Source organism: Cryptomeria japonica, chromosome 8 (assembly GCF_030272615.1).
Source record: "Cryptomeria japonica chromosome 8, Sugi_1.0, whole genome shotgun sequence".
Lineage (NCBI taxonomy): Eukaryota > Viridiplantae > Streptophyta > Pinopsida > Cupressales > Cupressaceae > Cryptomeria > Cryptomeria japonica.
The window spans coordinates 706,559,813-706,574,380 of NC_081412.1; the positions used below are offsets into that span (position 1 = coordinate 706,559,813).

Sequence of the window (14,568 nt, forward strand, 5' to 3'; positions counted from 1 at the left end):
GCAAATTCACCCAAATAGTAAGGGGATAGTCTATAAACCACATCTTTGTGTTCGATCTAAGATCAATTACATGTTTGAATAAAGGTTTTAATGCGATCTTCCACTATTTTAGATTCACCATAAATAAACTTTGGACAACAATATTTTGAAGTTTTAGGTAGTTATGTTCATTCCTAGGAATATTGAGGGGAGAATTATCATTTTCTTGGAAAAAGGCCATTTTAGATTATGAGGTATTGACAACAATTAGAGCACAAGATCCACAAGAATTAGTGATATGGGTTATTAGATTAGGGTTTTGTGGCTAAATTAATGTTTCCACATAGTTCCTTTTCTCACTTCTCATCTGACTATGTTGACCTAACTTAAGTAATTGGTGACCAAGTCACTCTAAAATAGTGAATTTGTCACTCTCCTGCTTGGTTCAATGAAAGGTTGTTTATTTGAGTCCACTTTGAAGTGGTCCTCCTAGCGTAAATTCTACTGATGATGGTTTTAATACATCCAAATATGAGTAAATGATTGATCACTTACTCCTCTTGACTGGAAAGGAACCTTGGAGCATAATTCCTTAATTTTCGAGAGGAATAAGTTATCAAACATTTTCTTAGAGTTGGTTGTGCTAAAACCACCTTCAACGCACAATTTCTTTCTTCTACTAGTCACCATTTTTGCACAAATCAAACTTCGTAATTTGCCTTGCTAATATTCACGATTTCCTCTTAAAACATTAGACATGATTTCGTGCACAAAAAACCCTCAATTTTTCTTTCAAAGGAAACCCTATTCCATAAATGAAAAAGTCCCTTTCACATGACCCTTGCTCTATTATCATGTTGTCAAAAGAAATAGTATTCTATTAGATATCATAATAACTAATTACAAAGAGGTTCGCCTTTATATATAAAGTTTGCATACAAAACAAATAAACATCATACATAAATAGATGAACATGACAAGATTTAACTTTTTAAAATAATAAAAGAAAGTAAAACAAACCACCCAAATCATTTAAATAACTTTATTGCAAAAGTAATTTTTCCCTTCTTATAAATTTAAACAATAAATCCATATTAAAACTAAAAGAAAATAAGTGACCTTCATGATCTTCTAAGAACTCTCAAATGTAAAATGGATTAAAAATATAATTATGTGTTGTTATTGAAATTTAACATATTATTTTTATTGCCACCCTTTCTTATAACATATTTTAATTCTAAAAATAATTTGGTAAAATCAATTTCAAAACTAACATTCTGACACGACTAAATGGAGCCATCTATTACAAAAAAGTACCGTTATTATTGAAGTTGTGATGAATTAAAAGCCGACGAAAAAGGTCTGAAGGCTAAAACAGGAAGACCTCCATTCAGCTCGTCTTTATAATGGGGGTTGCCCGAATTATGTATGTTTCTAGACAGATAAAGGTTCACTAGGCACTTCTGAACCCCATGCAATAAATAATATTTTTTTCCTAGGAAATAGAACTCTCAGTAATAAAACTATACAATTGTAATCATAATAAGCATGGTGGTGGCGCTTCTCTCACTAAATTCAGCAGGAGTCATTCTTTCTTCCACGTTATGCCACTGTTATACTCCATCGTTCATGCTACTTTGGATTTGCTGTATGACACAGATTTTGGTAGCAGGTAGGACATACGCATTGTGTATGCAACGAACAGATACTGATTGTGTATATTGACATGGGTTTCAGAGACATAAAGGTGATAGAGGAGGAGGAGGAAGAGTTTATGAAGGAGAACACCAGTCAGCTTCCTGTGAACAAAATTGAAGGCAGTTATGGAAGTGTAGAAGAGTATCTGGAAACCCATTTCAGGCTTATCAGAGAAGACCTCATTACTCCTTATAGGCAGGCTGTGAGGGAGCTCAGAAGGAGAAAATCCTGCAATTTCAACTGCAAGTCGCTCACGGACATACAGATATATAACAGTGTGAAAATGGTGGGCATGAGAGCAGAAAATTCAGGTATGTTGTAGTAGTGTTTTAAGAATTAAACGACTTAGATGAACATTTTTTAAAATTGGGTCAATGCAAAAGTGGGTCAATTTTGAAATTCAGTAGTTCAGCTGGTCTTGTGGGAAGTGGGGCAATGCAAAACTGGGTATCTAGTACATTTAAAAATTGAGTAGTCGAGGTAATACGTTGTTAAACTGGGTGTGGATAATGTGTTCAAATAATAGTGTAGAAGACAATCTAATTTTGTGAATTGAATCCATGTAAAACAACTTTTTTTTATCTATTAAAATATATATTTGTTCGAGGGCTAGGTAATCGTTGGATGGGGTTATGGTCTGGTTTAACAATTGTGCGGGACAAGCTTGGCACATTTTAAATATTTGTAAGCTTAGGTTACATTGGAATGTACACCATAATTGCTACATGGCATCCGCTTGTAGTTTAAATTGAGTCAATCCAAGGTTCTGTTTTGCATTTTTTATTACTGTATAGTAAACGTTAGCGGAGATTATGGGCTGGTTTTCACATGCGTGGGGTGAGCTTGAAGCACATTTAAAAGCTTTTTACGCTTGTTTACACTGAAATGTACGCCATAATTGTTACACCGCAACTGCTAGATGTATAAATTGAGTCAATACAAAGTGGTCGTTTTGCATTTTTTTTATTGCATGGTATATATCTTGGGTGAGATTATGGGTTGGCTTTAACACTGTGTGGATAAGCTTGAAGCACGTTTTAAAGATTTTTAAACTTGGTTCATGGTGAAATGTAGGCTGTAATTGCTACACTAGAATCTCTCTTATTGAATTTTAGACTTATGGAGAGCCTTGTTAAAGTTTTGGGTGGCATTGTAAAAGAGCTATCCCATTTTTCCCTTGCTTGACTAACTGGTATGCCTGGGGTGAGGCTATGGGCTTCTTTTGAGACTCCTGTGGGTAAGCTTGCAGTGCATCCGTAAGATTTTTAACCGTGGGTCACTTTTGAATGAATATTATAACTGCTACACTGCAGCCTTGCTGCATTGTCTGTTAGAGTTATGGGTAAGCCTTACAAAATCAGTGATTTTTTTTTGTTTGTTTTTGATTCTCTTATTTGCATTTTGAGTCAGGAATGGAATATGTTTTGAAGTTCAGCGGCATAGAAGGACATAACTATGTGGATTGGGCCAATGGAAAATTGTTAATGTACAATTCCCTGCTTTGCATTTCTGGAGATGAGTTTGAGACGTTTTTCTGGGCCGTGGTTTCATCAAGAAGACCCAGGGATTTACATGTTGAGAATAAAATTGGGGTGAGAGGCATTGATAAGCTGGAGGCTAAATTTGAGTATGGAGTCGAATATGTTATGTTTGAGTCCACCAGTGCTTTTTTTGAGGCCTATCAGCATGTGTTGAAGGTGCTACAGAGGAAGGAAATGGAGAAGCTTGTTTTTTTGAGGCATCTTGTGTTTGTAGAGACTGAGGTTGGGGTGCCAGGGTATTTGGTGTCAAGCAGTGGCAGCGGAGGTGGTACTGGTTGGGTTGGGGAAGTGGAGAATTTGGCTGCAGGGGGCAGTGAGATGGCTGCCAATGGTTGGGGAGAGGAACTGATGTCTATAAAAAATGAAGGAAATGATACTGATTGGGCTGCAGGGAGCAATGGAACTGCTGTTCAAGGGATAGATACAGTTTGGGGACCATGGACCAATGGGAGTGCTAGTGATAGTGGCTGGGGAAGGGAAGAGACATCTGTGATTAATGAAGGAACAGCTAGAGGTTGGGAAGCATTGATCAATGAGATTGCTGGTGATGATGGCTGGGAAGGGGAATCGGCATCTTCTGCAAGAGAACTGATGGGTACAGATCAAGATGGACAATCCGAGAAACAAGCAGCTGGGGGAAATGTGAGGGCCAATGATGGTTGGGGAGGGGAATTGGATTCTATAATAACTGAAGGAACAGACACAGGATGTGGTGTAGATGCTGAGAATTGTGTTTGGGGTAATGAGGATGCTGATTGGGATCATGGTCAGGAGGCCAACCTTGCAGAAGGCAATGGCCCACATTCTGAACCAGAATTACCTGGGTTTCTCACTGCTGATATTGATGACAGTCAGGAGGCAGCAATCAGGCATGGACTCTCAAAGAAGCTAGCGATCATTCAGGGCCCAGCAGGCACTGGGAAAACATTCGTTGGTCTCTTCATCACAGAGCAATTGCTTGCCAGTATGAAGCTAAATGGTCCCATAATTGTGGTATGCTACACCAATAGGGCCTTGGATCAGTTCCTTGAAGGGATTTACAAGTATGAAACAAGCCTAGTTCGCCTTGGGACTGGAAGCAAGAGCCAGGTTTTGCAGCAATGCAGCCTAGAAAGGTTTCAAAGGAAATTCAGAATTCGGCTTCCAAAGATTCTTGGTCGTGCAAAAGTGAGGCTTAGATGTATTCAAGAAGAGATGACTGATAAATTAAACTTTCATGCGAAGTGTATGTATGCAGAGCATGTAACTAGGAAAGCTCTTGTTAGGGTTGCGAAAGAAGAACATATGGACAGTTTATTTTTTTGCAATTATTGTCCAGAGGATGACATTTACCAGTCATGGTTGGTTGGCAATGATAAGGTACACCCTACTGCTTGCCTGCACTCAGTTGTGGAGTCTAAAATTGAAAACACTACCCAGAATCAATCATTGAAGTTCGAAGATATTGAGGATGATCCTGTAAGTATTGGTTTATTTCTTGAGTATGGTAAAATTGAGGATGTATGGAAGTTGGATGCCCTTTCTAGGAAGAAATTAGATGGGTATTGGTTGAACCAAATTAAATTGCATGGGCAGAAAGCATTCTGGAATTTGGCTCCTGAATATGAATCTTTAATCAATGAAATGGTGAAGACAAAAAGCAAAATTCAACAATACGTATTAAGAAGTGCAAAAATCTTGGGCATGACCACTACTGTAGCAGCAAGGTTCTTTGATATATTGTACTCGATAAAACCACAGGTAATGATAGTAGAGGAAGCAGCAGAAGTCTTGGAAGGTCAGCTGTTAGCTTGCTTAAATCCTCACATTGAGCATCTAATTCTCATAGGAGATCACTTGCAGCTCCGACCTTCTGTTGCTTCCTCGCAACTTGCCCTTAATTACAACTTCGATGTTTCATTGTTTGAAAGATTGGTGACAAATGGAATTGAATATAAAACACTACAAGTACAGAGGAGAATGAGGCCTGCAATTGCTTATCTTCTCACAGGTTTTTATCCTACCGTTAGAGATCACAGATGTGTTCAAACCTTAGACAATGTTAAAGGGGTTCTGAGCAATGTGTATTTCCTGGATCATTCAAATGTAGAAAGTTGCATGGATATTTCAGGTAGCAAATTCAATCATGGGGAGGCTGATTTGGTGGTTGAGTTTTCTCTGTATCTAATGAACAATTGTGGCTATTCTTCAAGGGATATAACAATCCTTAGCATGTATAGATCTCAAGCTAATGAGATAAGTCAGCGTTTTTTGCAGTATTTTTCTAGAAAAAAGAGGGTCCGGGATAAAGACCACATGGGAGATGCACCAATGGTAAGATCTGTTGATGAGTTTCAGGGGGAAGAAAGTAACATTGTAATTCTTTCCTTGGTAAGGAATGCAACTCAAACACAATATTCATATTCAGAATCTATAGGTTTTTTGGGGATTCCAAACAGAATTCTTGTTGCTCTGAGTAGGGCTAGATTGGGACTATATATGTTTGGGAATGCAGAACTTCTTGCAGAGAAAAGTCAAATATGGGCTGACATCGTAGATCGTTTAAGTAAAAATGGATGGGTTGGAACTAGAATGAAACTGTGTTGTCCTAATCACGAAGAGCAAGTATTTCGAGTTCGCACATTAAAAGATTTTAAGTCTGCCTTTTGTCGTTTAAAATGTGAAGCTACTCTAAAATGTGGTCACAGATGCACACAAAATTGCCATTTGGGAGGTCATGACAACATTACCTGTTTTAGGAAATGTGGTAAAATTCTTCCATGGTGTTCACATACTTGTTTGAAGCAGTGCCATTTGGATTCAGATACATGCCATCCATGTCTTAAATGCAATCATTCCTAGTAATATTAGTATTCCTGTACAGAATGGTTTCTTGTGCCCATTTGAAGTCACAAAGGAGGTAATTGGGTCAGTTTTAAAGTGATTTCAGAGTGTTCAAAATTTCAATACATTTAGGCTTACATTCCATTGTTATAACTGCTTACATGGGTCACTCATTGTTAGAAGTTTTGAATGCCATGTACACAGGGTTGAAGTCTTAGGTAATGCAGCTGTTTCAATTAAACACCAAGAGTAATTCACCTTCTAGTGAATCTAGCATGGTCAAGCCTCAGGGCATGGTAATGTCTCTCAAACATTTCATGCATTGCAGCTAATCTCCAATGTTTACAGCATTACATATTGCTGCTAGCGGGGCTTAAAATGTTAGCTTCCCACATCTAACATCAATGTATTAAAACTGATCTTGCTGTAGTCTTTAAGTAAAATGAATTGCTGGAAGTTGCTCTGAGCTTGCATATCAACTTTATCAGTAATTACCAATTGAAATAACTTGTGAATGCTGAGAGCAATTTTTCTTCTTGCCATTGCAAATGGGATCTTAGCATCTTTTTTGAAGATTGAATGATCACTTATCAGTTATCTGCAGCTTGACTAACAACCTAAATGTTTACATGCTTTTCTTGACATGGAGTATTTCAGATTAGTGGAATTTTTGTATATCTATGAAGTATGAACTATGAATGATTTGCATCTCTGAGAGTTGTGTTATTAACTATTAAGTTGCTATGAATTTAAAATAATGGCTAAAACAGGCATTTGAATGATGTAATGAGTTATGGTTTAGAATTTTAGAACATGAAGAAAGAATTTCAAGGTTATTGGTTGAAAAGAAGAGTGCAGGTTACCTTTTTTTGGTTTGATGAAACATTAGATTACATACTTCTGGCTAGTGTAATAATGATGTCCTTTCTCTTATTGATTGCATTTAATTTTTTTTGAAAAGAGATATCCAACTTAAAGCTAACCTGGTTTCTACACAAATTATGTCGTTGTTCATATTGATTGCATTTCAATTTCTTTGAAAAGAGGCATATGCAACTTTAAGCTAGTGTGAAGCTTTGCACTGAGACAATTCATTTATTGTTAATGTCGAAACCATTTCTATTCAGATAGTTTTACTCCTATCATGTAGAATTCTATTAAGGAGTTTCTTGTAACCATTTTTATAAAGTTGTTATTTGACATGGTTAGTTCAGAGATTTTGTAGGGGAGGGAGGAGGTCCCTGCAGTCACTCAACTAGAGATTGATTGCTGGGCCAGGCTGCCTCTTTTTAGCTTTTTTGCCAGAGAACATCTGACCTGGTTTCCTGCCTTGAAACAGTAAGGTTTTGTCTTTGTCTGTTTGACCTTGAAGCATTGATTTCTTTTTGAAACCCTACAGTGTTCTGTCTAATTATGTTTTTGAGAAGTTTCTTTATTTGCATACATTGCCCACTTTGAAGCTCTGAGTATTGTTCATACCATTATTTTTCTCAAACTTATTTCTTCTGTGCTTTTCCGACATTCACTTTTAATATATTTCTAGTATTTACGTTGTGCAGATCTATGTTTCTGCAGCATCTGCTACTTGTTTGTGCAGATTTTGCTTCTGCCAGGAAGGTCACTTCCTCTTGTAATTTACTCATTTACTTATTTGAGAAACCCCGCTGACAGTGAAATTAGACAAGCTGGAATCTTGCTCAGTTTTTTATGACTTTGCATTTATCTCCTAGAAGCTAGAATATTATTGGGATGTTGATATCATCTTCAATATAAATCTTGATTTCCAATTCTAGGTTTATTACCTTTTGAGCATGTGTAATTATTTTCTCCTTTTCCTTTGCCCTTCTTAGAGTCTTTGGCCTCATGTGAAAACTTTGGATTCTTGGATTTCAAATCTATCTGTGTGCTACATTGGCTCTATTTGAGCTTTCTTTACTCAATTCCTGGATGGTCTTTCTGTGCTACATTGGCTCTATTGTTCTGCATATATTATGCTTTAGTGATAATGTTGCGTGCTTTAAATAATTGTTTTTTAATATTTTATTCACTGGCCTTTAGGGATAATCAATAAATATAATCTGCCATGTAGTCTGTGGTCTTCTTACTCCCAATTCTCATTTTAGGGTTAATCAATAAATATAATCTGCCATGGAGTCTGTGGTCTTCTTACTCCCAATTCTCATTATAGGTTTGACGTCAATCATGGATATTTTTAGGTCCTGATTATTTTTTTACAACAATGATGAAAAACACTTTTTATTAACCAAATTTCTAAAGATAATCTATAATGTTATGTACAGAACATTGGAAATTAGTTTGGTGTGTTTATATTGATTTTGGAAACCATATTTTGTTACTTCAAGTTCATATTAAAGCCGAAGCAACAAGATCAAGCAATGATGTATCCCTTCATTCACACAAATTCTTCAACATGAATTTCAAAGCAACTTAAAGGGGTCAGTGAGAACAAGTACATCCAGTGCACATGTCAATGTGGTTATGTCAGGCAAGCAATTAGTAAAACATTTGCAGAAGAAAATGGTTAGCCATGATAATGAATTATGAATTTCTAGGCACTCTACTTCCCTCCACTCCACCACAAATTAGTCCACCACTCTACCTAGGATTAGTTTCTCGCTCAAAGTCTTCAGATATGAAAGGTCTTCCTATATTGCATCATTAGAATGTGACTTTTCTTTTATGTAAATGTAGTTCATCTATGTTTTTCATGTGCATTAGCTTATATGCCTGGAAATTTTATATGATTCATGCTTTGAGCAGGTTAATGGCATTATAGGTGGAACAATTCAAACTTTGTAAAGAAAAACTTGCAAAATTGATTTGTTGCATAAGGCTTAAAACAATGGGCAATTAATTGCTTATTAGTTCTGTCTAGGTTTAGGCTTTTCCTGAACATTGTCAGGACATTGGTACACTTTTTGTATTTGTGGTTCTCCTAGTTCAGGATTCAGTTAATGTGAGTTGTGTTCCCAGTCAAAGAATGGATTCTTATCGAGAAGACAAATGTCCAGTGTTTGAACTATCCAAGATGGTACGTGAATCTTTTTCAATGTATTCCATTTCCCCACATTTCAGAACTGTTTCAGTGGAGAAAGAAATCATGCGAGCAGCAGAAATCCTTGTTGACAGAAAGTAGCAAAAGTTGATTAGGAAGATTTTATGACGTCAAATATTTTTAATAATCCTCTGCATCTACTGCAAAGGAAAATAGCTTGTTCAAGAACTCTGGATCCCGACCAGCAATGCTGGTACATGAAATCAGGAAGGGTGTGTTTTTTAAAGAAGTGCTTCATTGTGATGCCTGTATAGTTTTGGAGGCCTTAAAAAAATGTACAATGCCCTCATCTACCACAGTTTGTATTGAACAAGGAGGCTGTAGCTGCCACAAGACAGTGAAGAAAAAACTCTTGAGCAATAATATTGTATCAAAAGGAAGAAAATTATTGACAGTAATAACCCTAGACAGAAATCTGATTTCTCTCTTCCACGAATGAGCAGTAACCAAATTAAAATTGCTTTTCAAATCAATCAGCAAACTCAGAATTTTAACCAGTCAAGGGTTTAGACAATTGAGCATATATTTCAATTGAAATTTTGGGTCTGATTTATTACAATGAGTTACCAGATTTAAATATGGTCTTGAAACTCGATTTGTCCTTGTCATAAGCCTGCTGTTGCACCAATTTCCGAGTAGGAAAGATTCAGATCAGTCCTGGGTTGCACTTTCTGCCTGGTTGCTAGGGTAAGATTGATCCCAGATCTAAACCAGCTGCCTGAAGTCCTCCAAAAACACTGCACAGCTGCAGATTGGGGGTGTTGAGGCAATGTGATGGTCTTCTGTGACAGTTGGATGAAGCCCATTGACTTGCTTACTTCAGATCAGGTTTGCAACGTCCAGGTCTTCCTCAATTATTAGATCTGCAGGACCTGAAAATGGTTTGCTGGGATCACACCTACTGCTGCTAATCTTGAAACACAATTTGGCACATGTCAAAATAGGATAATTAAAAATTTAGACCCGAGATAAATGCAAAATAGAGGAAAACTGACAAAATAAGGTCAAGGGACACACCCTAAAGTTGAAGACCTGCTTTTGATTTTGTCTTGGCAAAAACAACATTAGGGAAAATTCCAAAAAATCTTGTCAATTCTCCAGCTGACTGCACCCTTTTACAAATATATGGAGTGTGTGTGTTTGTGTGTGTGTGTGCATAGTGCTTGAAGTAGGGTGCTAGGCCCAAAAATAAGCTGACCAGGAATTTGAGCTTATCTTTATTTTATTTTATATTTATTTAAAATATGGGTTGGCCCAAAACTAGGCACCAGATTTCTATTTCAAATATTTTATTTTTTATTTTTAATTTTATAATGGTGTTAGAAAATACCTTTTATGTTTGCATACTTCCTGTCAAGCCTCTACCTTGGCCATTCAATGGCACAAGAGTCAGTGTTATGGACAATCCTTTCTCCTCATGCCTCCTTGGTTGAATGCCTTCGATTAGAAATGAATTGGTCATGGAGAAATTTTCATATTTCTTTTCTTTGCAGTCACCCATATGCATTATTCTTCATGTTGGGCTCCTTCTAAAGCCTCTTACATGAAGCTAGAAAAGCTTCTCCATGATTTCCTTTAGGGTTCCTTAAAGAACCAGAAAGGTTTTCATAGGGTCACTTGGGAATGTTATTGTCTCTCTCATTTGTCTAGACTCTGGAAGGTTGGGGCTGTTATCCACATAGCAGCCAGGTTTGGTGCTTTGTGCCAAATGGAGTATTTGTGCCCTTACAGGAGATGAAGTTTGGAAAGTCTTACATGAAGCTAGAAAAGCTTCTCCATGATTTCCTTTAGGGTTTCCTTAAAGAACCAGAAAGGTTTTCATAGGGGCACTTGGGAATGTTATTGTCTCTCTCATTTGTCTAGACTCTGGAAGGTTGGGTTATCCACATAGCAGCCAGGTTTGGTGCTTTGTGCCAAATGGAGTATTTGTGCCCTTACAGGAGATGAAGCTTGGAAAGTCTTGGTTTGGCATTGTATCTCCTCTAGATATATATTTGGATGACTTGCTTGGGGAGATTGGTTTTCAAACCCTTCTTACCATGAAGAATGTAGTTCCCATTGAAGGAACTTTTGTTGTTAAGAGCATTTGGAGAGCTTGGGAAGCCATGAAACCCCAACTTTTCTAAAATGGTTCAAGCTTCTGTGGTGTTATTTCCATCAAACAACAAAATATCAGTGTTCCTCAGTTTTGCAAGATCAAGGTTGCCCTTTAGCTAGATTGCCTCGGGTGTTGGCCCTAAGATTTCACAAGAAAGGAATTTTCAATGTTTGTGGGATTTATTACCAAGAACTTCTATGAATCTCATGTAATGGAATGAAACTAATGCTAAGTTTCATCTTTCTAACTAAGATCATGAAACTTTTGATACTATCATTGGGGCAATTTTGCTTGATATGGTTCAAAAAATTGGAATCCATTCTTCCAAGCCTTAGTGGAAAGATTGGGAGTGGGGTCCAAACATTGCCTTTTGCAATTATAAGACCCAACATGGTTATTGTTGAACCTCTCTTGATTTGTCCATGGTGCCAACTTTAAACTAGAGATGGCATTTGCACTCACCATTTTTTGTGGCAACGTTGATTTCACACTATTTGATCAACCATTATAGAACTGAAATTGGCCCACTTTGCTTGTATTCTTTTCCAAGCCCTTCTTGTGGGCTCTAGACTTTCTCATTTGGGTGCCGAAGATCCTCGTTGCCCTTTCTATTGGCAGTCAGAGTCTTTAATTTGGTTCTTTCTCAGAGCTTAGAAACTTTGGACCAAGAATCATGACTTTTTTAAGCCCTTTCGACTAGAGCCTTTTTCTTGGCATATGATTCTTTTGAGGGATTGGCCTTGTATCACACACAAATTCAATTAGATTCAATAGGTTTTCAGGGTGGAGATTCTCTTTGCGTATGGAAAGATAGAAATTCTGCAATTTTTGCTAATTGCTCTATTGATCAGCATATTTCATTTTTTTCTAAAGCAATTATTTGTTCTAATGTGTTATTATAGATCTAGGTGCAAGCTAATAAAATTGCATTAAAAGTGGGTCACCTAAAGGTTCTTCTCGACCATTTTAGGAATTTCCCTTATGTTTCGGCTAGAGTTCCTGTTGGTATTTTGGTATGGTTTTGTCATTGATGTCAACACCTACTTTGGAGATCCAGCAACATTCATCGGCAAGCAAGTAAACTGTGCAACAGTTACTGGTATATGGTTCACCGGCAGGATATATTGTTCACCGATACCTGGAATGATATGGAAGACACTTGGTAATGTCGAAGACATCGTGTGGCCACTTTGTTTTGAAGAATTAATCATTGATATATTCATATTTGCATATTTGCTTTTACCGGCAAATAGGTCCAGGTTATCTAGGGTTACACCGGTAGGTTTATCTTTTCCAGATCAGCATGGCACGCCATGGAAATGATTTATTATTGTTGTAAATGCATTAAGCCGACATGTTTAATCGGTTATTGCATCGGATATTATATTGTTTGTAAAAATGTTTTATTGTAATATCTTGTAGAGCCGACCTACTAAAATTGGTCTTAGGGTATGGTATAAATGTAAGATCTTATTTGTAAGATCAAGTGTGGAATGCGAAAAAGAATTAAGTGAAGGTATATGCGAGATCAAGCAGGGATATACACGAAGACATCATTTGAAGGTGAAGTTAGGTTTTTGTAGAAGCATATCAGCATTACACCGGTACTGAATCTAGCATATGAAGATGCTATTTTGTGCAGTACATTCTTATTGGATTTAACCATCCAATTGTAGTCAGTGTGACTCCCATTTTGTAATTGAGCAGTGAGCTCTAGGCTGTTGGCCTTTCTGCATGTGCAGACCCCATTTATGTACACTTACTATCTACAGTAGTATCATCTGATTGTGGGTAAGGTTTCCTACCATGGTTTTTCCCCTTACAGGGTTTCCATGTACAAATATTGGTGTCATGTGTTGTGGATGACTTTGTGTTTATGTTTCATACATTAATCCTTACTGGTATAGCAATTTACTGTTAACACTGTCTACCGGCATACTTAACTGGTTTACTGGTATTAAGCATTAAGTTGCTTAATTAGTTTTTGGTTTGAATTTATTAGACAGCTGATTCACCCCCCCCTCTCAGTTGTCTCCGGGACCTAACAGTTCCCTCATTTTCTCTCCTTTTTTGAGGGTCACTCGCCTCCTTGTGAGCATTGGTGGGGATGGAGCCTTCCTGCTCTTGGCAGCTCACTCGTAGGCTTCTCTGACTTCCAAAGGAAATTGTGGATAATGGTGTTGGTTGTGGACTGCTCATTGCCTCTCCACCTCCCATAGGAGGAACTCCTGGGTTGCGTTTTGGTGGAGCCTCTAGCTAGTTTGATTCCAACAAGTTTCCTCAACTAGCTCTTCCAATTTCATTGGCTCATGAAGAAGAAAAAAATAAAGATAAAGATGACAAGGGTTGGGACCCTAGTGGAGACCCTATTGATGTTTTGGGCAAACTGAGTGATTGGGACCTCGCTACTATCACTATTGCCGCTTAGCGGTTTGGCTTTTTATGTTTTATGATTTGAACGTTGGCCCCATATGGACTCTAGGGGTGTAATTTTATATCCACCACCTTTTTTTTGTGAATGTGTAATTTTTTTTCTATAAATGATAAAGCTAACACTTATTCATCAAAAAACACCTTTTGTTAGTTGTTGGCCAATCAACTAAGAGTCATGACACTTTTCCCATCCCCAAATTGTTTGTTCTCAAGTAATTTCAAACTTTGGTGCTCAAAGGTCTCCACTCCTTCCCATGTAGTGTCCTCAAATTGAAGATTCTTCCATTTCACCAAATACTATGGAATAACCTTGTTTCTAAGCTTCTTTTCTCTTACATCCACAAATGCCTCAGGCTTCAAAATCAATTTTCCTTAATCATCAAGTGAGGCAGATCTAATGGAGGAGTGACCTATTACCCAAGGGCCTTCTTAAGGCATGGCACATGAAAAATGTTATGAATCTAGTTATTCTTTGGAAGTTCCGGTTCATATGCAACCTCAACAATCCTCTTTATGATATTATAGGGTCCATAAAATCAAGGCTTCAACTTCTCAGCACCATTTTCCTTGAGGAAAGATTGTATATACTATATAGCTTGTCAAATGTTCTTTGTGCTAAAGTGCCCCCAAAAAGGCTCCCGTTTTTGTCAAATTTGTCAAAAATCTCCTATAGTAGCTGCAAAGTCCTACAAATATCCTCAAATGTGACAAAGTTCTAGGCCTAGGCCAACCCTCCATTGCCCTAATCTTTGCCTCATCCATGTTGTAGAGTCGTAAATTTTATCCCTATACAATTTCATCCTCACCTAGGCCTCACCTTGGCATTTTGGCCTTCAGTGCTCTATACCTGCTTTGATGTTGTTCACACCCTCCTGAAATTTGCATTTTCAACCCCTTCCTCAACTCCTGTTTTGATTTGA

General features: G+C 37.4%; 1 protein-coding gene across 3 annotated transcripts in view; it reads left to right on the forward strand.

The window, feature by feature from the left end:
• Window positions 1–1,352: 1,352 nt before the first annotated feature.
• Window positions 1,353–14,568, forward strand: part of LOC131071300 (uncharacterized) — a 37,494-nt gene continuing 24,278 nt past the window's right edge. Inside the window, exons 1-3 of one of the 3 annotated variants that reach the window (XR_009112495.2) lie at window positions 1,355–1,988; window positions 3,088–6,117; window positions 6,246–6,337. Coding sequence is in view for 1 of the 3 variants with exons in the window: in XM_058007096.2 (XP_057863079.2) it covers window positions 1,706–1,988; window positions 3,088–5,588 (2,784 nt within the window). In the remaining 2 variants the exon portion in view is untranslated. Of the gene's footprint in view, window positions 1,989–3,087; window positions 6,338–14,568 lie in introns of all 3 variants that reach the window. The other 2 variants (XM_058007096.2, XR_009358669.1) reach the window with 2 other exon arrangements.